Genomic DNA, 24,958 nt, shown 5'->3' with positions numbered 1-24,958 from the left:
TTCTTAGTAAGCCTTGTTATGCCACTTGACCTAGATGTCTCCTGAAAGCATGGTCCCCAGACACCTACCCCTGCTACTCTGTCCCTCAAAGTGTTTGAATGTATTCAGGAAGCTTCTTAGCTTTGGTTTAGTCCAGTTGTGCTGACTTCCCCTGTAGTGTGTGCTGTCCTTACTGTCACCTAAGAAAATTCTTGTCTACTCTCTAGTTAGTGAATACCTTGCTCCCTCCCTCCCCACCCTTGTAACCATCAAAGAATGTTTTCTTTTGTGTTTAAACCTTTTTCATTTCTGATTTTAGTTACTAGCATCTCCTATCTTTTTTTCTTTGTCAGTGTAGCTAGGGGTTTGTCAATTTTGTTGATTTTTTCAAAAAACCAACTTTGGGTTTTGTTGGTTCTCAGTATTGTTCTTATATTTTCTATTTCATGTATCTCTGCCTTAATCTTAATTATTCCTTCTGTCTGGTTGCTCTGGACTCTTCCAGTTTCTCAAGGTATAAAGTTAGGTTATTGGTTTGGGCTTTTTCTTCTTTTTAATGAAGTATTTATACTATAAACTTTCCTCTGAGTAATTCCTTTGCTGTATCCCCTAAGTTTTGCTTTCATTTTCATTAATCTAAGTATTTTCTGATTTCCCTTGTGATTTCTTCTTTGACCTATTGGTTGTTTAATTTTCACAGTTTTCAAATTTCCAGTTTTCTATTATTGATTTTTACTTCATTCCACTATGGTCAGAGAAAATACTTTGTCTGTAGGTCTAGTTGATTTATAGTGTCATTCAGATCCTCTATTTCCTTGTTATTCTTCTGTCTGAATGTGTATCCATTTTTGAAAATCGTGTGTTGAAGTCTACAACTATTATTGTAAAACTATTTCTCCTTTTAGTTCTGTCAGTGTTTGCCTCACATATTTTGGGGCTCTGCTATTAGGTGCATATATATTTATATGTGATGACTTCTTGATGAATTGATTCTTTTATCATTGTATAATGTCCTTTGTCTCTAATACCAGATTTTGACTTAAAGTCTGTTTTGTCTGATATTAATATAGCTACCTGTCTTAGTTATCTAGTGCTGCTATAACAAATACCACAAATGGATGGCTTTAACAAAAAGAAATGTATTCCCTCATAGTCTAGGAGGCTAGGAGACTGAATTCAGGGCATCAGCTCCAGGCGAAGGCTTTCTCTCTCTGTTGGCTCTGGAAGAAGGTCCTTGTCATCAATCTTCCCCTGGTCTAGGAGCTTCTCAGCACAGGGACCCTGGGTGCAAAGGACATGCTCAACTACTGGCTCTTCTTTCTTGGTGGAATGAGGTCCTTCTCCTTTCTGCTCAATTCTTTTATATCTCAAAGGAAATTGACTTAAGATACAATTTAATCCTGTAGATTGAATCCTGCCTCATTAACGTAACTGCCTCTAACCCTGCCTCATTGTGATTAATATCATAGAGATTAGGATTTATAACACAGGATAATCACATCAGATCAGAAAATGGTGGACAATCACACAATACTGGGAATCATGGACTCGCCAAGTTGATACACATTTTTTGGGGACACAGTTCAATCGATAATACCACCCCAGCTCTCTTTTGGTTTCTTTTTGCATGGAACATTTTTTTTTCCAGCCTTTCACTTTCAACCTGTTTTTGTATCTTTTGATTTAAAATGGGTCTCTTGTAGACCACGTACATTTGGGTCATATTGTCTTATCCATTCTGCCAATCTGTGCATTTTGGAGAGTTCAGTCCATTCACATTTAAAGTAAGACGTTTTCTAAGTGGTTACCACAGAGATTACCTTTATCATCCTAACTTTTTAACAACCTAGTTTACAGTAATACCAATTTAACTTCAATTACAAAAGCTCAGTTCCTATACGTCTCTACCCTTCCCTTTATGTTGCTGATGTCACAAATTATATCTTTATACATTATATACCCAGTATATAATTAAGAAGCCCTGGGTGGTGCAAGAGGTTAAGCCCTTGACTACTAGCTGTAAGGTTGGTGGTTCAAACCCACCCAGAGGCACGTCGGAAGACAGGTCTGGTGATCTGCTTCTGAAAGGTCACAGCCTTGAAAAACCTGTGGAGCAGTCTACTCTGCATGTGTAGTTTCTCCATGATGCAGAATAGTCTCGAAGGCAGCTAATAACAGCCACAATCATATAATTAGTATTTATAGTGTTGTCTTTTATATTATGTAGAATATAACAAATACAATTACAAACCAAAAAATAAAGCAAAATTGGCCTTTATGTTTGCCCTTGAAATTACTTTTACCAAAGGTCTTTATTTCTCCAGTTTTTTGGGTTACTATATGGTGTCCTCCCTTTCAAACTGTGGACTCCCTGTAGCATTTCTTTTAGGGCAGGTCTGGGCATAATGAACTCCCTCACCTTTTGTTTATCAGGGAATGTCTTAATTTCACCTTTGTTTTGGAAGGGCAGTTTTGCTAGGTACAGGATTCTTGGATGGCAGTTCTTCCTTCCAGTACTTTGAATATGTCATTCCACTTTTTTCTGGCCTCCATGGTTTCTGGGGAGAATTCAACACTTAGTCTTATCGGGGGCTCCCTTGTATGTGATGGTTCACTTTTCTCTTGCTGCTTTCAAAGTCTTCTCTTCAGTTGTTAACAATTTGATTATAATATGTCTCAGCGTAGATCTCCTTGGGTTTATCCTACTTGGAATTTGTTGACCTTCATGTATGTGCAAACTGTCTCTAGTCAGATTTGGAAAGTTTTCAACCATTATTTCTTCAAATGTTCTTTCTGCCCCCTCTTTTTTCCTACCATCCTTCTGGGACTCGCATGGTGTCCAACAATTCTTTTATGCTTTGTTCATTTTTATTTAATCTTTTTTCTTTCTTTTCTTCAGTCTGGATCATTTCAACTGCCCTATCTTCAAGTTCATGGCTCATTTCTTTTCTTTCTTAATGGCATTTATTTACTTTTTTTAAATTGTACTTTAGATGATCATGAATCATTTCTTCTGCCAGCTCAAATCTGCTGTTGAACCTCTCTAGTGAATTTTTAATTTCAGTTATTGTACTTCCAAGCTACAGAATTTGGGTTTGGTTTCATTTTATAATTTCTATCTCTATTAATATTCTCATTATGTTCATACATTTTCTTAAGTTTTTAGTTCTTTGTATTTTCCTTTAACTTTTTTTTTTTTTTTAAGACAGATATTATTAATTGAGATAAATTGTTTAAAGATGACTTTATGGGATAGTTTCATCTCAAGTTACAAAAAGTTGTTTCCAGGCAATAGATTCTGGGGTCTCTAATTCTTTGAACATATTTAAGACAGTTATTTTAAAATCTGTATCAAGTAGGTCCAATGTCTGGTCTTCCTCAAGGATGGGCTCTGTTGGTTTATTTTATTCCTTCGAATGGACAATCTTTCCTTGTTTCTGTTGTGACTTTTTGGTTGAAACAGGGCATTTGAATAATACAAATGAGTTCTAGAACTCATGTTCTCTGCACCCTTCCTCAGAGTTTGCTAGGTTTTCTTGCTTGCTTTCTTCTCCTTTCTTCTTCCTTCTCTTAGCTTATTGTTGTAGGCTGTGGTAGAACATTAGAGACTTTTTCAAATGTTCCGCAAGTCTTTTCTCCACTGCTGTGATCTCCCAGCTGTTCATCAGCATTTTGACAGTGTGAGCACTGCTGTTTTGTGCTTATTTTTAATTTCTCTGTGGGAGGAGGGGAGTGTGGAGCTTCCTACTCTGACATCTTGATTCTGCTATCAACATCATATACATTTTAATGGAGTAAGTCAGAATAATAGTGTAAATTCAGTCTTCCAGGTAATTCAGTCCCACCAGGTAATTGCACCTCAACTTTTTATTAGTGTAAGCAAAGTTTTATATTAAGAGGTTTTTACCTTTTAGACTCTTTTGGCTCTTTTGGTTGGGCAAAGGGAGATGTTTCTAGGATATATGCCTTTGGCTGACAGGAGGAAAGAAGGACCATGCCCTTTGTTAGTATTAAAATGAGTATCTGTGTGTGTGCGCACACACAGATGTGCACATTCTGCAGAGATAGATATAAGAACTGGAGTCTTTATATGCATGATGTATGCAATCAAGTCCTTTTCTAGAAGAAATTCTCTTTATGAAATTCTGGACTATGATGATTTACAACTATACATTTTTTCCTCAAAAAAAAAAAAAAAAGATATAGTTAAATAAGGGTTACTCAAAGCTTCTCCTATTTATGGTATCCAAATATTCCTGTATCTTTGGAATTTGGGAGGCATGAGTTGAGGACTCTGACTTGGACTTAGAAAGTCACTGAACATTTGGATTATTAGCTAGACACAAAGAAATGTCTTGTTATACACAGATTGCAGGGAAACTCCAGTGGAAGGAGATCCTAAAAAAATGTCTGGGAAACAAGGGAATGGCATATACAAATGAATTAATTTCAAACCCAATATCATGTAATGTTTAAACTATGTAAAGGGTCCACGATGATGTTCTCTAGCTCAGTTCATGTAAAAACAGAACTTCTCTATGTTGATTTTGGGTTTGAGCTTCCTAACTATTCCTCAAGCCTTTAAATGCTACAAAAAGAAATGTTTCTAGCATGGGGCATTTTAGAAACATACCCCATGAGGAATTCTGTTTAGAAATCATATATCAAAGTTTTGTCTCTCTCTACATAATTTAAAAGTCTCCACATATGACTTTTGTATTTCTCAAAATGACCTTAAGCTGCCAATGATAAAAGCACTTTGCCTTCCTAGCCTAGGTGACTTCTAACAGCTAATTACCAAAAGGCATCACCAGTTACGATAGTAATTCAACACAGATGGTATGATGGAAAGCCATTTTATTTCTCCCTAGATAATATTTAAAATAAAAGACTTTAATGGAAAGTGCTTGGTTCTGTCATGTTGCCTGAACGGCAGCAGTACCTTGCATTTACACACAGGAGCTGATCAAAACCCACCAGTATACATCTCCTCAGGGTCTTCAACAGTTTTGCATGTACAAAGTTTTTTGCTACTCTGCTTTAGCAAATAGCAACATAATTTAAAAACTTTTCTGTCTCCTATGGGACACCTAAAATCGAGTCCTATATTAATTAATACAGTTAGAAAAATAACAGCCTTAAGAAATTCATGGTATGGGTTCATGGTGCTAATCACGTAATCTCTTCAAACTTAAAATAATTTTTTAAACTCCTACATGACAACCTTCTGGTTTAATTCAAAAGGGCTAAGACTTGGAATCTAGTAAGATTGTTAAGTCAATGTATATATCTATTATTTTTCATTTGCCTTGAGAGTTAATTCCCATTGTACACTGAATGCCTTTCAAATATTAATAAATATATTACAGTATTCACAAGCATTCTTAGATACACTGATAGAAAGTTAAGCTACGGGAAGAAAGACACAGCTCTCCCCGTAGTGTGACTTAATGAGGTCTGGGGACTGGAAGGAGGGAGTGTGGATGAGAGGAAGGGGATGGGGCAGGAATGGCCATTCACAGATACAGAGCTTTAATATACATCTGACTCCAAATGATAAGACCAGCCAGCCAACATTTTTGTTGTTGTTGGATCAGAGGTAAATGCCAAACAGCAGGGGACTAAGACAAAGAGCAACACTGCAAAGATATGTTATTTTAGAAGTAAGAATAGGAAGCCATGTCTAAAGTCACACTAGGCTAATGATTTAAAACCAAGCTCCACAAACTCTTAGTGAATTACCTTATGGAATTTACCTAACTTAGTTGAAGTGTTTAAGAGTTAAATGTAAGAATTTCTTTTGGCACCAAAAAGCAATGCTGATTTGATTTCTACAGTTGTAATTATGTTGTGTGCCCTCTGCTTATACTATTTCTGCAAAGTGTTCCATAAGGACACTCCACCCAGCTGATCTCTTGGATGTACTTTGCAAACCCTGTTTATGCCACTGAAGACTTCATGTTAGAATGTTCTGGTGATAGGTGATCATAATGCCTGAGTAATCCTAGACAGTATCATAAACCTAAGATGTGAAATACAAGATAGAGACTTACTAGATGTTCGTTATGTGACTGTAATTCTCATTTTTTAGGGTTTAGTTTCTGATGTTTTAATGAAAACAGTAAAGTAGTCATTATTTTAAAAAGCACACTGTCTTCGGTGCATGTCATACACATATACAAACACCATTTCCTCCCACATGCTCCCCTCCCTGGTTGTGTTTGAGAAGCCCAGGCCTGGGGCCATTAAAGTGTGTGGATCTGCATACAGATCTGTATATAAAGTTCAAATTAGTCCTTGAAAAATTTTATAAATAAGATTTGTCCAATATAGTGTTCTAAAGCCCTTCAACAAAAGTCTTTTTAAAATAACTTAAACATTTACATAATTAATAAGGGTTCCCCGGTGACCCACTTTTACATGCAAATACAGACGAAATGTTAACATGCATGATTTTAGTCAACTGGCAGAGTTTATTTTGTAAGTTACATTGAATTATAAATTTCAATCCATTAAATACTACTACCAGAGCAGTTTTGAGGTATTACTGTTAATTTAATATAGAAATGTCACTATATTCTGATGTGGTATGAAATGCTACTGTCATGCCTTTTATTAAATGGTGCGGACATAGTGTTGGCTACAGACATACCCTAGAATTTTTAGAAAATTACTGTGTATGTGCAGTAACTGATTTTGCAAACGTTCATGGCCATTTGATTGGTTGGTTGCTTCTAAGCGTACCAAAATAATGAAGTATAGCCCATGCTGTGGGCCGAGCAAGCTCAGAGATTTCAGGTATACACTGCTCCCCTCCAACATGCCTTCATCAAGAAACCCAACCTACTCACTCAAGCCATTTACAAGGAAAGTTTTAGTGCAAAAAGCATCTGGAAAGCCTGTCAGCAGGTTGATTTGCTTGAAACTTTAAAACAGCTAGACAATCTTTTTTCTTTTAAAATTCATTTATAAAAATAAATTTCCATTTGAGACCTTAGGTGCCAAATTGTGGCTTAATTTAGTTATGACGGCTACACGGAAAAGTGATGAAGACTGCAGTTAGAAATGTCCGAGCTCCAGCCTGTTCCCCACAAGGTGGCTGGGGTGGGCACCCTGTGCTGCCAAAACCTTTGTCACTGTCAGCCACAACACGCTCAACTTCTTGACAGGCTCTCAGCCTTCCTTGTCCTGAAGTGCCCACAAAACTTTAATTCTTAGACTTCCATCATAAAACTATGATGCATCGTCAATCAATACGAACACAGCACTCAGTCTAGGGGACAATGTGATACAGCAAACATCAGATCGGATGCAAGTCCAAGCCTAAAATGAAACCAGAGAGAGGAAGCTCAGTGTCCTCACACATGGTAACCATGATGTATTCAAGAAAGGCTGTGAAAAGCTGCTGCCCACACAGGAGGCACTGAGGAATCACCCCGGGGCAGACACAGCAGCTCAGAGGAAACCGCGGCCTACCTACCTGGATGTACAACCTGCACAGAGGTGCTGGCCAAGTCCCTTGTTTACTCTATCTCACAGCAACAATAAGTTAGCAATCCGTTTGATAGTGTTAGCAAATCCTCCTAGATTTTGTGCTGTTAGACGATAAATAGCAAGGTCCTGCCTACAAGTGTCTGGCATCGGGCAGGGCTCTGGGTTATTAGACATGAACACTGTCAGGTGGAAGCGTCAATATGACTTACTGCATAGACTGTGCTAATATCAACACCTGGTCAGGCTGATTTCTCATGTGAGAAGCTTTTGCCTTAGTCAGAAAATTATTTGAAGAACAGTGAAGAACTGAACTAAGGAAAAAGTTTCTGGACTCCAAATCCACACACACACAAAAACAAGTTTCAAACTATTGTCCTCTCTCAGTGCAAGTGAGCAGCTGGCTGGCCTGCCACACATTGTCAATCAATACGAACACAGCACTCAGTCTAGGGGACAATGTGATACAGGAAACATCAGATTGGATACAAGTCCAAGGCTATTAAATGAAATGACAGAGGAAGCTCAGTGTCCTCACACATGGACGCCGACGTGAAGCACAAAGCAACCAAGAGGAATGAGCTCAGATCTCATTGATAGTCCTCTCTGAAGGGCAGTACTCCGAGGGGCCTGGTGAGGACACGTAGAAGGACTGTGTCTTCCTTTTTAACCGGGCTCTCTTGTTGGCCAACACCAGGCTACGCCGGCTGGAACTGATGATTTCTGAAATGAACTTCTTGCAGTCTATACACACTTCTGTGGTGCTCCAATCCTCCATCAGCTCTTTGGGAAACTGGAGTTCTTCATCTGATTTCTCCACAGACTTTGACCTCGAGGAGAACCTGAAAAAAAAAAAAACAAAACAAAACACAAAACCACCTAGTATCATCACTTACAGTTCCACTGCAATACTAATAGCATATGTAAAAAAAGAAAATTTGTTGCCAAAACATTATGGAATGGATGAGAATGATTTATCGAATCTGTACACAAATAATATGCAACTTCTGTGTTTGTTTCCCGGCTGCACCCTTTCCCCCAAGAGGTATTTTTCTAAGAGCGCTATGTTAATTTTTTTTTTTACAGCAACATGTGGAAGAGGATTGGCATGGCAGTGCTTGTGAGGGTGGGTCCCCTGCGGTCAGCAAACAAACGCAGAAGGCAGCCATTATTTGTGTAAAAATATCGTAATTATGTTCTTCTCAAAAAGAATTTGTTGGAGACAAGGTTTGGAAATATTAAAAACAACAACAACCAGAAAATGTTTTATTAAGAAATAATAATACTGCAAACTCTTGTTCCTTCTAGAATTTTTGGAAAATGGTATATACACACTATTACATTATGTATATTACTATACACACATATAAACATACATACATATATATGTATATACATATACATACATATATATACACACACACAAACGTACAGATTGTGAATTTTAGCAACTAAAATGAAGTACATGTTGTTAACGTTCTATTGATGACTCAGAAGGTACTCAAGTTCTCTCTTTAGTGATCCAGGGACCCAGTGTCAAGATCAATGAATATTATTAGATAACATAGCTGGCAGGTCAGACTATAGGAAACTGAAGTAATTTTGTCTTCATCCTATGACACCTCCTGAAAACATATCTTTTGACTAGCTTTCTTGTCATTCATCTATTTGTCAAATATACCTCTGCTTCCCAACAGTTCCCTATATTTGGGTGGTTGATTATTTGAATTCCAGATAGCCAGAGTTAACTATGACAACATCGTAATAAACGTTTTTGGCAATTTTTTGAGAAAAGTAGGAATCATCTATTCATCTACCATCTTAATTATAGCAAACAGGAATGTAGCTGGTAATACGTAACAGACGAAAACAGTCATCCACATGGGCGCAGGCACACAGGGAAAAAGAGAGTATATCCTGTGGACTGCCGCAAGCCCCTGGTGACAATTCACAACCAAAGGATGTCATGGAGCAGCGGCATCGCAAAGCAGACAGCTGAGCATGTGGGCAGTATTCTGGGGCACACGTGACTTGCTGGCCTGTCCACAGAGCTGTCAAGTACAGGAGCAGCGACACCCACCAGTGCTCGGGACGAGCAGCTAGTGAGAAGCGTCCCGCCTGGCAGCCTGTAGCAGAGTGGGTCTGACCCTCTCCCACCTCGCCTAAGGACCAATACCAACCCTACCGTGGATTAAGGGAAAAGGGAATGAGATTCAGGCAATTTTTTTTCGTTTTAAATTGCCAGCTCTTGGCATAAAGCTTTATTTCTGCCTTTATAATAGTAAGTCAAAGCTACTGCAGAGCACGGTAAGCACAGAATTAAACAGGTCAAACTTAGAGAAGGAGGAAAGAAAGGTTAGGCTATAATGTGTAATTTTTCAACTCCACTGAAAATAAGGTCTAATTTAAAGATGGCTTTAAAGGACACAATAAAGTAGTTATTTCTAAAGTAGAAAAAAATATAGTTATACTATGAGATTAATGTATCCTTCAAATAGCCATTGTCCTTTGACAAATCACCTTTGGGTATGTTTTGGAGAGTTTTTTACAAGTCACAACCGACTATATTAAAACCAACCAACCAACCAAACCCTCTCTAACCAAAAACCTAACCCCTCGCCACAGTCTTCAAAAGGAATGGGGTCCTTTAATTGGGATGCTCACCTGGCAAGGCTCCGAAGTGGCCGATGGTGGCTGGTGGAGGGTTTTTCTGGCTTCATAAAGCTTTCTCCTCTTTGCGAGGCAGAAGGTCCCAAAGAAAAGATAGGAAGAGTGGAGTATGGCTTGGATGGCAGCCGCATCTATTATTCCAAAATAAAACTGAGAATAAGCAGTACTGTTAAAGATGCAGAACCACTGAAATTAACTGAGCTATAACTGAGCCAAGCTTATCTTACCTTTTTGCAGCACTGTGAGCACACCGGCCTGCACACAAAATCAAAAGTGTTACTCGGCATGACGCCACAGATGTGACTGGGGAACTAGAAACACCACCGCTCGCGTGCTGTGAATTCCACAACAAAGCACAAACCTTCTCTGGCTCCTTCTACAGAATGTGACAAGTGCTACAGCTGGGGATTGCCCACAAGACAGACGACCTATAAAACTGCACTGCTACATTGATTCCTGTGAAAGGACACCTGTTTGGAATTTTCCTATTTGTTTATCCAGGGATCACAACAATTCCAGCTATTTTTTTTCTGTTCAAAATGACATATTATTATAATTAATCTTGCTTATATAAAAGAAAGAACTCACAGAGAAACATTTTCCAGGTTAAATACCAAATAATTGTTTGGTGCCCTCTTTTGAAGAAGTTAGTATTTCTAGCCCACAAAGATAGGACAATGTAACATAACAGAATGAGTCATTTCTAATATTACTCCAGTGTAGAAAAATGATGAAAAAATTAAAGCAACTGCTATTTCTTTCATAATTACTAAATCTGTCTTGCCATCAATTACAAAATAACTTACCTCTTACAGAACTGACAGGTATAAGACCAGGTGAAGAAGGAAAATCTCCTGGTTCGGCAACAAAAGCAGAGCTAAAACATACAAATTTAAAAGGGAAAAGAAAATCACTGACAGTTAATTTCCTAACTTACGTGTGAATACACTTTAAATTTACATATTGGGGAAATTTAGTAGATAGAAGGAGGAAGAAAATTGACAAAGTCAGTTTTTATGTTTGGCTCTATAATAATTATATTTTAGCTCTGTGCATAATTGTAATTCTACTTTAAAAGGTAGTAGAAGTGGTTAAGCGCTCAGCTGCTAACCGAGAGGCTGGCGGTTCGAACCCACTCAGCAGCTCTGCGGGAGAAAGGCGTGGCAATCTGCTCCCATAAAGATTATAGCCCAGAAAACCCTAAGGGGCAGTTCGACTCTGTCACGTGAGTCCAGACTGACTTGATGGCACCTAACAACAGCAACAACTGGTAATGAAGAAGTGCCTTGCTGACACCTGTCTCCAGCTTTCTGGGGATGTAAATATTGACAGCTACTCAAAGGTAGCGAAAGGCCCCAGATCTCAAGTGTCTCACCATCCTAGAAGCAATCTGAAGAAGGCTGTGAAGAAGTGCCTTGCTGACACCTGTCTCCAGCTTTCTGGGGATGTAAATATTAACAGCTACTCAAAGGTAGCAAAAGGCCCCAGATCTCAAGTGTCTCACCATCCTAGAAGCAATCTGAAGAAGGCTGTGAAAAAGTCTACCTGTTTCTCAGACATTTTCTTTACGGATCCTTTCAAAGCATAATGACTACACGCAGATATGGCTTTATGAAGGCATACCATTATTTATTATGCTTGTTTTTAAACCTTCCACAGATTTCTGATTTCTAGGTTGGGAACAAAAATACTCCCTCTTGTGAGCAAGGCAGAAACAGGGACTGTCTACTCAAAAACATCTTGCCTCCTAAAACCCCCTGAAAATCCCATACTATCTGGCTAACATGCAGCTCTCTGAGAGGACATGCTAGTGACTGACCATTCTAACTCTTCTGATCAGTCAACTTAAATAGCCATACCTTCCCCTTTTTCAGGGCAGTGTAGACATCCTTATACTGCTGGTACTTCTCCAGCTCGGCCTTCACCAGGACCTGGCGGATATGCATCACTTCCTCCACGGTCAGAGCGAGGCATTCCACTGGGTAGCAGAATTCCTCCTGTAAGTCAAGATTCCATATGAACAGGAACCCCCATCCCCTGTCCTGGCACTAAAAAAAATGTCCCTTCAGATCAGACATCTGGTTAGTAGCTTCAGAGAAGAAAAGAGGTTTCCCGATAAAATCTGGACCAGAACTGGCTCACTCTGGGTTACCACATAATTTTTTTTTTAACTATATTAAGACAACAGAGAGCCGAAAACTTTCGGCAACCTGTGAAATAATTGTAGCCTCTCAAAATTTCCAGTAAATAAAAGTTTCCTACATTTGTTCAGATACTTCGCCTCCAGTAACTTTATTTTGTTGAATGGACTATATATTTACACACTGAAATTGTGGGGAAAAAAAAAAGTTCTAAACAATTTTATATTAGTCTTATCCTATGATTACGCAAAGACATTACTTAGTGTTTGTTGTATACTAGATGCTGATAGATAAATAGTAGATCCACAAGATGGGTACTGTTTTAAAAAATGGTTTGTGGTACCCAGAATAGCCAAAAGAAGATGGTTAGTAATTTACACTGAGAAGCATTTTTTAGTGGTCAGTTACATCAGCACATCTTGAAAAATCCTAAAGGTGTGGGTAGAATTTGAACAGTAACTTATTGTAGTTCACATCCAAAGGCAAATTATACAGGCTGCCCCCAGTTATCCAGATTTCTGTTATTATTTTTAAACAACTGCTGAGTGCACAGTCAGCATTGGAAAGATGTGGAGAGGCTCAGGAGAATTTAATAGTAAATATTCATGTTAGTGGTCTCATGCTAATGGCTTCCCTAAAAACAGCTGAGGAGGGTGCTGATGTAACTGATCCCACTGAATAAAGAGCTCCCACCATCTGCTCTCTCCTCGGCCTGCGTTTGATTGGGTAGATCTCAGAAAGACAGAACCAGCCTGTGCATTCCCACCATGCCCTGCCTCACAAGGGCTGTTGTGGTGTCGGACACCGAGGCCCAATGTTCTCCACAAAAACACGTGGTAATCCACGCCCACTCACAGGAGCACTGCTCAAGGCTTCTAGACATCAAACATGCTAAAAGAGAAAGGCCAGGACTGTGAATGCAGTCCGATTCCAGAGTTCTAGCATTCAGTTCTGTCTTTCAGTCAGAGAAAAGTAAAAACAGATCTATGGTACAAACTGGACAAACATTAGCATTTACTGAAAAAGATAGTTTGAATAACTACTGCTTCTTACTAAAAATCAATGCAAAATTATCTCTGTTCAAGCTAACTAAACAAAGATGAAATCTGCTAAAAATGTTTTGGAAAAAAAGTCCTACAACTGAATTTTTAACATGGGGAGCTTAGTATTTGGAGGGCAGGGAGGATGGTTTGTCTAGAAAGACTACATCTTTCTTATTTGTTCTGAGATGTGCAAAATATTTAAAACTAAAGCTAAGCCCACCCATCACAGTTTCCTTTTTCAATGGGAAAAGCTTTCAAAGACAACAGGATTAAATTGACATGTTCAATATCTACTCGGCTTTGCTCCACCCTGAGAAAAGACAGCAGTGTTAAGTGGGAACAAAGAAACTGCCTTTTTGAAGGTTAGGTTATTAAAACTGTCCTAAAGAAGAGCTGTGCGCCAAACACAGCCGAATAGTAGCATTCCTCAGCCTTTAACGCACTTCCTAAGAAAGCGTTTTCCTCCTATCAGTCTAGTAAGCCCTGATGAATACGACTGTGGCATGTTTTCTGAGTGAGGGCTGATTATATGACAAAATTGTTAAGTTCCAACAAAATAATGTATTCGTTTTAGCAAACAACCATGTAATCACAACTTGAGATCTGCTGTCGTACATGCTAGGAAGACAGCAAATAGTACTAACTTAATTTACTTTAAAACTGGGCTGGTAAACATTTCAGGTAGACTGGTCATTCCTTATTTGCAAAGATATATTAGCACACTTAATAAACCTGACAGTTTGTACTTTCCTCATTTCATTCCTAAGTCAAAAAAGGCCTAGTCAAGCATACTTTCAACTCGCTGCTTTAAACCATATGCAAGTTCAGTACTTTATAGAAGATAATAAGAAATTATGTATCTTTAAAAAATTTCTTGCTTGCCTTTTTTTTAATAAACAGACTACCCATTACTGGAGACCTGGTGGCACAGTGGTTAAGAGCTATGGCTGCTAACCAAAAGGTCGGCAGTTCTAATCCACTAGCCGTTCCTCGGAAACCCTATGGGATAGTTCTAGTCTGCCCTGTACTCATTACTAAAATAATTTTTTCATCAGGTCAAATGCTAATGTTTTAATTCTGGAGCTTTCCTAAGGACAACAAAACTTTAATGCAACATGAAAGAAAATGACAAATAGTTTCTAGAACAGTTGTAATTTTTTTAACTGACCAAAAAAACAACAACCAAAAAAAACAACAAAACACCACCCTAATTCAACATTCCAAAGCCAAATTAAACTTTAACATATCTTGCTGATACTAATGCTCCAAATGTGCTGAGCACTTAGGGTTGTAACCATGTGTGGGAACCCCGTCCCAGTCAGGAAGCCTGAAGCTGCCTGGGTGGCTAGGCTGGACACGTGGGCTCAGGGCTCTCTCAGCACAACTCCTTCCCCTTGCTCTCCCAAATTTAGGAAAGGGAAACTGCATCTTAAAGAGAATAAAGATTACAATTTGCTCTAGGAGCAAATGTGCCTTTAGAGCTTACTTTTATGTACAGCACTACAACTGCTGAGTTTCTGTACAACGATCTGGTTATAGCTGTCCATTCAGAACGGGCCAGTTAGGTGGCTCACAGAGACTCTAGAGCACAATGCAAAGTTCAGTCACGGAGCCACAGAGAGATGGGAATAGTCATGCTTTATATAGTGTTCTTGATTGGCAACTTCATAAATAAGTAGCAGATATTTGAAAATTATTTAAAAATAGCAACTATTAAGTTTAATTACTCTTCTCTTTCTTCAACTTTAAAACTCAGAGTGAATCGTTTCTTTGCCTAAAGTAACATGTGGACTTGGTGTGCAAAGTCTCTGTTCAGGGAGGAGTGACAGGAGTTAAGAAGTCATCCGTGCAGCTGGCCAGGGCTGCCCAGGCGGCTGGATCTAAAATGGGAGGAACAGAGATTTACCCTGCATTTCTTGACAAACAGTGAAAGGAATCCGTTGTGTCTTATTTACATTTGGAGTCTCCTCTCTAAAGCAAGACTGTCAACAAAGACTAACCAAGAAACCAGCTGGCAGCTCACTGTCAGGGACATGTATAATAAAGCAAGGACCCTGGAGAGCCAGGACCCTGCATTAGGCGAACCAACGGGGCCACTGTAACAAATGCCTGTAGCACCTGTCACAGATGGGCCAAAGCAACTGTGGTATGGTCCAAGGGCTTTCATTATTTCACTGGAGTTTGGAAATTATTACACTCTTTAAAAATATGAAGTTTCAAATAATAGTAAAATTACCCTGTGTAAAACCCTCAGAAACAATAATTAAATGTAGAAGCTATAACCACATCAATAAAAACTCATTACTTCTCTCTCCAGAGAAGTGGGTTGTGATAAAAACCATATAATGCCCTGACCATCCCAACACAGCTTTATGAAAAGTGCTGGGGAAGTGAAAATTTCCCCAAACCCAGGGTAGGCCCATCCTATGGGCACAAAGCCTCCCAAAGATGGTGGTCTGGGTTGCCAGAAATGGGTAATGGGCAGGTGGTGTCTGTCATGGCTACCTGGCTTGGGGAGGGGGCAAATGCACCTGTGGTAGGGGGAAAGGCCCTGGGACGGAGGCACGAAGCCAGGAGGTGGTGGTCCTTCAGAACACTGTACAACTAGGCTCCTCTCATCTGATGCTGCATTTTGAGTATGTTGTCCTTACAAAGTTATTCCCTCTCAACTGAGATAATGGTGTGATCTACTCATCCTGCAAAAGATTGGAATCAACCATCAGAAGCAAAGTGTCCGTCTAAGCTGTTAATTCTTGCAGAGTGCTATAGCTGAGGTGACACTGTCAAAGAGATAGAGAGAGTAAAATAATCCCCAGAACCAGCAGAAAAAGGCCAACCTTTGAGGATTTCCACCTGCTGGTAAAAGCTCTCTCACACAGATAATACATAGCCCCTGCTACCCCAAACATGGCTGCTTCAAAAGGATGAGAGCTGAGCAGAGAAGCTGTTTGTATGGTAGAAAAAAGTGGTCGGAAAGGCGTCCTTGGCCATATACTGGTTATCCCAGGAACCTGAACAACAGATAAGGAAAAAAGAAAATGGCAGGGGAAAAAGAAAAGGAGAAAATGCTGAAAATGAATGACCGACAAACAGCGATTCTTGATCATGAAAGAAAAATAATACAGAACAAAAACACCATGGAGAACATTAATGGGAGATTCCATATGGGTGTCCATGCCAACGCCTACACTCAGTCAGTAATCCAACCAGGAAGTCGTTCCGATAGAGTCCCATAGTTCACATGGCAAAAACGTAAATTTAGGAGTGGACACCAGGAGCTGGCTGGCTCCTGCCATGGGGAAGGTGCTTACAGACAAGTCGCCTTGCACCTGGAAGGGCAACCACCATCAATCATTTGACCAAATGGTGAAAAAACTACATCTTAAACATCTAAGGAAAGGGAGGGAGATATAATAAAAGTAAAGATTAATAACAAAAGCATTTCTGCCATTTTCAGTTGAGGGCTTTATTAAATGATTCCATGTGTTCTAAAATGCAGCTAAAATTTTTGTTATCACACTTTTAAAATAATACTTACCAAGTTAGAGGGCACTGTGTGATTTTATGGATTGCCCAAGACAAACTACTAGCAATAAAATTTATTCCTTTGACCTGAAATCTGGTCTGTCTCAGTGCCAGAGGCACTTGGAGGGAGCCGTAGTTTTGTGTGAGCAACATGCCCCAGGTCGACATTTAAACCTAAGCATCTCACAGTGCCACCCAGAGGGGCTCACTCTGGCCTTTTCACTTAGAACCCACTTGGTGCCAGCCAATGGGTTTTATCTTGCTCTCCTTCCCAGAGCAAACAACTTCCAGTCTGATCAAGTACATACTCAGAGTTCAGCTTCACCACGGGCCTTGGATGTGGGCTGATAGCCTTTCTTGGCATAATTTTTGACTATAATTAGTTGAAACTACTTTGGTGGTTGATGTGGTAATTCCTTTACATTAATAATATTTTCAATTTAGTTTAGGTCTAACCTCAATAGTGATGTTATAGAATCACAAAGCCCAGGTATGTAACTGACTGACAGACTGGCTTCTAGGAAAACCTGGTTAAAAGAAGAACATTCTAACTATTGGACTTAGGAAAAAAAATTACAAAGGAGTTTCCTCTTATGTATTTTAAGCTGTGACAATAACAGCATATTTTGCTAAAGCAACAACTTATTCATACTAACAAAGGTTTTGGATTTTAGTTTGAACCTGTTTGGTCAGAGTTCTGCTCTTCTGCTGGTAAATCATGAACAAGGCTGTATTTCAACAAATGGCAGTGTTTCAGTGATTATTTAGGACTTACAGAACTACTACCAGGAATGGCCATAAAATCATTAGTTCTTTAATCGTACTGTTTGGGAACAGGAATGATTTACCAAATTTCAAAATTATAAGCTCTGTTCAAACTCAATCTCTTCATAATAACCATACTATCTCCTTTTACTTTGTCTTCTTTTTCTCCCAGGGTGAGAGAGGGACATCTGTTGTTGCTTCATTGAAACCCTTGATGATTCATAACAGCCTAAAACAAATAGATTAAATACATTCCAGTGTTTTTTTATTCATGAGTATCTGAAAAAAAAAAAGCATCAGATATTAGACTGTGGGTATATTTAATTGATTTCAGCCTTGCATCTTGCCTGCAAATATTGCTAAAGCCCAGTGGGACTACAGAAGAATCTTTGCAGACCTCCTTTGACTCGTGGGTCTATTGAGTTCTTCCTGGCAGGGTCCTAGTGTACTGTGTTCCACTGTCCTGAGAAACATGAGCCACTAAAAAACTTGGGGAGACAATCAATGAAAAAGAGTAAGACCCTCAGTGAGATGGATAGACACAGTAGCTGCAACAATGGGCTCAAACATAGCAACTATTTTAAGGATGGTACAGGACAGGCAATGTTTTGTTATGTTATACATAAGGTCGCCATGAGTCAGAGCTGACTCGACGGCACCTAACAACAACAACAAAACAAACCTAGAAGTCTCCCGGAAGACAGCAAAAACTGTTAACTAGTCCACACGTCAGGTCTGGCCCCCAGTATCACAAAGCATATGTGAAAACAATGTACAATGGCACCTGATGGATCAAAATTCTGCCCCCTTATTCTGCCTCAATAAAACAGTCTGCTGTAGTTAGACCCTACTAAGAGTTTTTTTTTCTTTTTAAATTAGGATTTAATATTTTTTAAATGGATGAATACTCCTTGAAAGGAAGAAAGCATTTCTTTAATAGCAATTCATACTGTCAACCACTGATAAGTCTTCTGAAGGGAAAAAAAAGTACTCAAAATGAACAAAGGATGGCCAAGTTTCATTTAGGTTACTATTAAGGTTTGTTTAGCTATTAAAAATAAATAAGTTTATTTAAAGTTCATTCTAAACTTTGGAAGTATTTTTCTCCTTATCATCTTCTCAACGAAGTTAATGATTCTGGGCCTTCCAACCGACCCTTCAGACAGCACACTGAGCCTTTGGGTTACTCACCAGAGACCGAGAACTCTGCCTGGACGGCGGCAGGAACTGTCTTACATTAGTAGGCGTTTCCTTTTCAATGGAATGGCGTCTCTGGGGTGGCTGCCGTCTCTCTGGCTGGGGTGTTGAGGATATGGGCAAGAATTTTGGAGGCTCTACAGATTTAACCAAATGAAGTCTCTTACAAAACAAAAATCTTAAAAGATTTTAAATGTACTAACAGAAAAGCCTTCATTATTTGTGACTAACACTGCATTTAAAGGTGAAGTGTTTGCTTCATTGGAGGAGTATACTCTGATGGTAGTCCGTATACTCTGATGGTAGTCCTTAGGGGGGAGGTTTTTAGGATTGTTATAGAAGAATCTTTTCAGATAAAATTGCTATAGAAATAGCAAGGAAAAAGAAAAAATATTCAGTATTTTTAATATTCATTCAAATTCAAACATAAAAACAATGTGTAAGCATAGTCTCAGATTTGTACATGTAAATGCCCTCATGTTACTTTCCATAGAATTTTGCAATGAAAGAGTCTCAGGCATTTTAAAAAAAAAAAAATAATAATATGTATTCTGTGTGGCCAAAAAAACCAAATCACCCTAAAATTTCTCAAGTGTATCTTTGTCCTTAGGTTTAAATCAACCTCTATTTAATGTGGTGCAATGGGAACTTTTACATCGCCTTTTTAGCCATTGTCTTGTAACTCTCACCAAAAGACTGAGTGGAACTATGCAAATAAGGTACTTGTGGCTCACCAAGGGGATTGGACAGCTTGCTAATAATACAAATAAGGTGCATGGCACCATTGTGGGGGTGGGACTATACAAATAAGGTGTATGGAACCCTAATGAGGGGATTGGTCAGTTTTGCCATTCCACTAAGCTTAAAATGTGCTATCCCAGGGGTGGGAAGGGGAGACCTCACTACAAGCAAGAAAGAAAAGCTAGGAGTAGAACATATCCTTTGGACCCGGGATCCCTGCACTGAGAACCTCCTAGACCCAAGAGACAGAGAAAGAGAGTTGTAAACACTGAAGACAGCGAGAGACGGCGAGAAGCAGTGGCAGAGAAATGATGGCAGCAGAACTAGGAGACTGGCAGGAGCCAGAGGGAGAAAGCTAAGTGCCTTTGGGCAGGAGGCTTGCCAACCCTCAGGGTGAGATAGCTGAGTGCCTTCGGATTGAGGCTTACTGGCAGAGTGGGGTACCTCTGGGCACTTATTGGCAGAGCTAAAGAGCTTTGTCATACTTGCAACATTTTCAGGGCAGAGGCCAGGCCGAGGGGCCAAGGGCCAGAGAGAGACCTGCCTGTGGACATGGCTGAGAAGAGCCTGTCCTGACTGAAGAACTGTATCGAGTTGTCACTGATCCTGAATTGTAACCTGTTAAACTTCCCTAATAAACCCCATAATCGTGTTGTCTGTGAGTTGTGTGGCCACTGCAACAAATTATCGAACCCAGAGAGAAGTAGACAGTGCCGTTGGGGGGATGGCTGGTGTCAAAATTAGTAAAAAGTTTGGATAGAAGAGGTATGTTTGACCTCTGCTTCATAGGAATCAGCCTTGGGCTGTTGATGTTGATAATAATTCTCCTCCCCTCTTATGAAGTTAGATGAGGAAGCCCGATGCCTGCCATGCCATTTTTACAAATAATTAAAAAAAGTTCAGCTTTGATATTAATACTGTACCATCGTTTCCTCTGCTTAGTTTTATTTTGGGACAGCGTTTAAAAAGAGAATGTTTTAGGGTCTGAAGTGTTCTGGATTCACATTTTGAAAACATTAGGAGAACACGAGAAAAAATTATGCTGCCAGAGTTTCACTACTTCCGCCTATGAGATCTGCAAAGTAAGGCTGCTTGATGTAGTGGGTATAGGGAAGTGAAAGTCAACACAAAGTTAAATATGATCCATTTATTTGTACTGTACCACTAACAGGAATCACTGAAGGAAAACAAAGAACATAATTTCCAGTTGAGAAAACACACAGAAATCCACTACTGATGTAACTGGGTCTCTATAATATTTAATGGGCATGGCCAAATACCAACTACAGATAATAACCAAGGTCAGCTCCTATTGTTTTTGATATAATCTGTTTAAGTAAATCAAAATACTATTGTAATAATTTTAACTGTTAAAACCTCTGTGTTTATGGGAAATCAAATAGATGTTCTAAGAAAATCTTAATATAGAATTTTAAAAAATACGTATTTTATTCAGTTTTTGGTGAAAGTTTACCCAGCAAGTCAGGTTCCCACTTGAAAATTTCACACAAATTGTTGAGTGACATTAGTTACATTTATCACAATCTGTCAACATTTTTTGTTTTAAAACAGTTTCTATGTGTACAATTTAGTGACACTGCTTACATTCTTCAAGTTGTGCAACCATTCTCACCCTCCTCTTCTGAGCTGTTCCTCCCTCATTAACATAAACTCACTGAACCTGAGATTCTTATCAAATCTTTCGAGTTGCTGTTGTCAATTTGATCCCTTATAGACAGTTCTTAAAAGAGCATAAAGCTCAAGGCAGATCTTCTTCCTAGTTAAGCTAAACTACTGTTTGGTTTTAAGATGACTGTAGGGAATATTTTTTGGTTTAAGGTTTGAAGATTATCTCAGGGCAATAGTTTCAGGGGTTCATTCACCCTCAATGGCTCCAAGAAGTCTGGAGACTATGAGAATTTGAAATTCTGTTCTACATTCCTCCCACCCCCTTTTGATCAGGATTCTTCTATGAAATCTTTGATCAAAATGTTTAGTAATAGTAGCTGGGCACCATCCAGTTCTTCCAGTCTCATTGCAAAGGAGGCAGTTGTTCATGGAGGCAATTAGCCACACATTCCATATCCTCCTCCTATTCCTGACTGCCCTTCTTCCTCTGTTGCTCCAGGTGAATAGATACCAATTGTTGTGCCTTGAATGGCTGCTTGCAAGCTTTTAAGACCCAAGACACTACACAACAAACTAGGTAGCAGAAGCACTAAACATCTTATTAGGCCAGTTAACTGGGATGTCCCATGAAACCATGAACCTAAAACTCCAAACAAAGGAACCAAATTCCATGAGGTTTTTGGCTGTACATGGGCAGCCTCAGCAGCTACTCTTTTTTTATTTTTTGGTCGCTGTTGTAAATATATTTATCACACAACTTTTGCCAATTCAACCTTTTACAGGTGTACAACTTATTGACAGCAATTACAATAATCAGCTGTGCAACCCTACCCTTAATCAAGGTGATATTTCCATCACTGTTAACCCCGCCATTGCCCCCTCCCTCCTGCCCCTAGTAGCTACTAATAAACTTTCTTCTCTATACATTTGCCTTTTCTTGTCTTTTTATATAAGTGAGATCATACGGTATTTGTCCTTTTGTGATTGACTTATTTCACTTGGCATAATGTCTTCCAGCTGGATCCATACTGTAGCATGTATCAAGACTTCATTTCACATACTGGCTGAGCAGCATTCCATTGTACCACATTTTATTTATCCATTCATCTGCTGATGAGCATTTAGGATGTTTCTACCTTTTGGCTATTGTGAATAGTGCTACAATGAACACTGGTGTACAAGTCTCTTTTTGAGTCTCTGCTTTCAAGTCTTATGGCTGAATACCTGGGAGTGGAAAGGCTGGGTTCTCTTGAGAAGCAAAACCAGTAAAGTGTGTATATATATATTTTTATATCAAGGAAATGGCTCACACAGTTGTAGAGGCTGTAATGTTCCAAGTCTGTGGGTCAGGATAGAGGCTTCTGATTCATGTAGCTGCAGGGGATGGCAAACCGAAGATCAGCAGGTCGGAGAGCAGGGCTCTTGCTCACAGGCTGTGAAGACTGACAAATCCAAAGATTGGCAAGCAAGACCGCAGATAAGCTGCTAGCTCAAGTCCCAAAAACCGGAGGTAAGACAAATAGGAGCCAGCTGCAGGATCCAGAACGAGCAAAAGCCCCCAAGCCCTGCCTGAAAGTCCGCCCACACTCAATGCAGGCCACATGCCCAAGAAAACTCCCCTTCAACTGACTGGCTACTCACAGCAGATCCCATCATGGGGGTGATCATGTATCAAATCTCAACGGGGAAGTGATACAACATTATACGACTGCTAAAACCCTGAGAATCATGGCCCAGCCAAGTTGACACACAATCTTAACCATCACATCACCACACTGTTTTCCACACCGGCTGTACCATTCTGCATTCCCAACAGCTATGGATAGGGTTCCAATTTCCCCACATCCTCACCAACATTTGTTATTTTCTTTTTTTCTTTTTAAATCTTAGCTATCCTACTGGGAGTGAAATGATATCTCACTGAGTTTTTGATTTGCAACACTCTGATGGCTAATGATGTTGAGCATCTTTTCATGTATTGAGTGGCCGTTTTGAATGTCCTCTTTGGTGAAGTGTCTATTCAAGTCCTCTGCCTATTTTATGATTGGGTTGTCTTTTTGTTGTTAAGCTGTTGAATAATTTATATATTTTGGTTATTAGGTTCTTGTCAGATATATGGTTTCTGAAGATATTCTCCCAGTCGGTAGCTTGTCTTTCCACTTTTTTGGTAGTCTTTTGATGAACAAAAGTTTTTAATTTTTACGAAGTCCTATTTATTTATTTTGTCTTTTGCTGTCTGTGCTTTTGTCACTATGTTAGATAATCCATTGTTGAAAGCAAGGCCTGACACCATTGCCCTGCTTGTTCTTTTAAGAACTTTACGGTTTTAGTTGGCACATTTAGGCCATTAATCCATTTTGAATTTGTTTTTTCATATGGTGTGAGGCATGCATCCTGTTTTGCTTTTCTGCATTTGGAAATCCAATTTTCCCAACATCATTTATTGAAGAGACACTTCTTTCCTCATTGAATGGACTCAGCTCCCTTGTCAAAAATCAGCTGACTACAGATGAGGGGGTTTGTATCTAACATTTCAATTCTATCCATTGGTCTATGTGTCTATTGTTATACCAGTAACGGGCTGTTTTGATTACTGTAGCTGTATAGGACATTTTAAAATCAGGAACTGTGAGTCTTCCTACTATGTTCTTCTCTTTCAACATTGTTTTAGCTATTCAGGACCTCTTGCTCTTCCATGTAAAATTAAGGACTGGTTTTTCTATTTCTATAAAGAAGCCTCTTGGAGTTTTGATTGGGATTGCATTGAATCTATAGATTGTTTTGGGTAGTGTTGACACCTTAACAATATTAAGTCATCTAATCCATGAACATAGAGCATCTTTCCATTTATTTAAGCTATCTTCAATCTCTTTGAGCAGCATTTTGTTTTCATTGTATAAGTCCTTCACATCCTTGGTTAGATTTATTCCTAGGTATTTCATTCTCGTAGATGCTACTATAAATGGAACTGTTTCTCTAATCTCCCTTTAAGATTCCTCATTGTTGGTGTATACAAACCCAACTGATTTTTGTTTGTTGATCCTGCATCCTGCAACTTTGCTAAATTCTTCTATTAGCTCTGGAAGTTTTCTTGTGGACTCTTTGGAATTTTCTGTATGTAGGAATATATCATCTGTGAATAGAGATAATTTTACTTCTTTTCAAATCTGGATACCTTTATTTTTCTTGTCTTATTGTTCGGGCTAGGACTTCTAATGCAATGTTGAACAGAACTGGTGAGAGCTGGCACCCTTGTATTGTTCCCGAATTCAACGGGAAAGCTCTGTTTTTCTCTGTTAAGCGTAATGTTGTCTGGTGGCTTTTCATATATGCTCTGAATCATACTGAAGGAATTTCCCTTCTGTTCCAGTCTTCTTTAGGATTTTCATCAAGAAAGGGTGTTGGATTTTATCAAATGCTTTTTCTGCATCCAAAGAAATGATCAGGTGGTTCTTTTCCTTTGTTCTATTGATATGGTGTATTATGTTGATTGATTTTCTAATGTTGAGCCATAACTGCATTCCTAGAATAAATCCCACTTGGTCATCGTGTATGACCCTTTTAATTATGCCGTTGGATTCTGTTTGCTAATATTCTGTTGAGAACTTTTGTACCTATGTTAATAAGAGATACTGGCCTGTAGTTTTCTTTTTATGTGGTGTCTTTGTCTGGTTTAGGTATCAGGGTTATGTTTGCATCATAGAATAAATTAGGGAGTATTCCTTCCTTCTCTATCTTCTGGAAGAGTTTAAACGGTATTGGTGTCAATTCTTCTCT

The 24,958-nt window shown here is 39.0% G+C and overlaps 1 protein-coding gene across 1 annotated transcript in view; it reads right to left on the bottom strand.

The window, feature by feature from the left end:
- Positions 1–4,249: 4,249 nt before the first annotated feature.
- Positions 4,250–24,958, bottom strand: part of SPIRE1 (spire type actin nucleation factor 1) — a 377,419-nt gene continuing 356,710 nt past the window's right edge. The window contains exons 12-17 of the mRNA XM_023724819.1: positions 18,806–18,948; positions 12,000–12,137; positions 10,947–11,017; positions 10,368–10,395; positions 10,135–10,271; positions 4,250–8,312 (exon numbers count right to left, since the gene is read on the bottom strand). Coding sequence (XP_023580587.1) covers positions 8,054–8,312; positions 10,135–10,271; positions 10,368–10,395; positions 10,947–11,017; positions 12,000–12,137; positions 18,806–18,948 — 776 coding nt within the window. The 3' untranslated portion in view covers positions 4,250–8,053. The remainder of the gene's footprint in view (positions 8,313–10,134; positions 10,272–10,367; positions 10,396–10,946; positions 11,018–11,999; positions 12,138–18,805; positions 18,949–24,958) is intronic.

Source organism: Trichechus manatus, unplaced genomic scaffold, assembly GCF_000243295.1.
Source record: "Trichechus manatus latirostris isolate Lorelei unplaced genomic scaffold, TriManLat1.0 scaffold00262, whole genome shotgun sequence".
Taxonomy (NCBI): Eukaryota; Metazoa; Chordata; class Mammalia; order Sirenia; family Trichechidae; genus Trichechus; species Trichechus manatus.
This window is presented reverse-complemented; position numbering and strand designations above follow the sequence as displayed.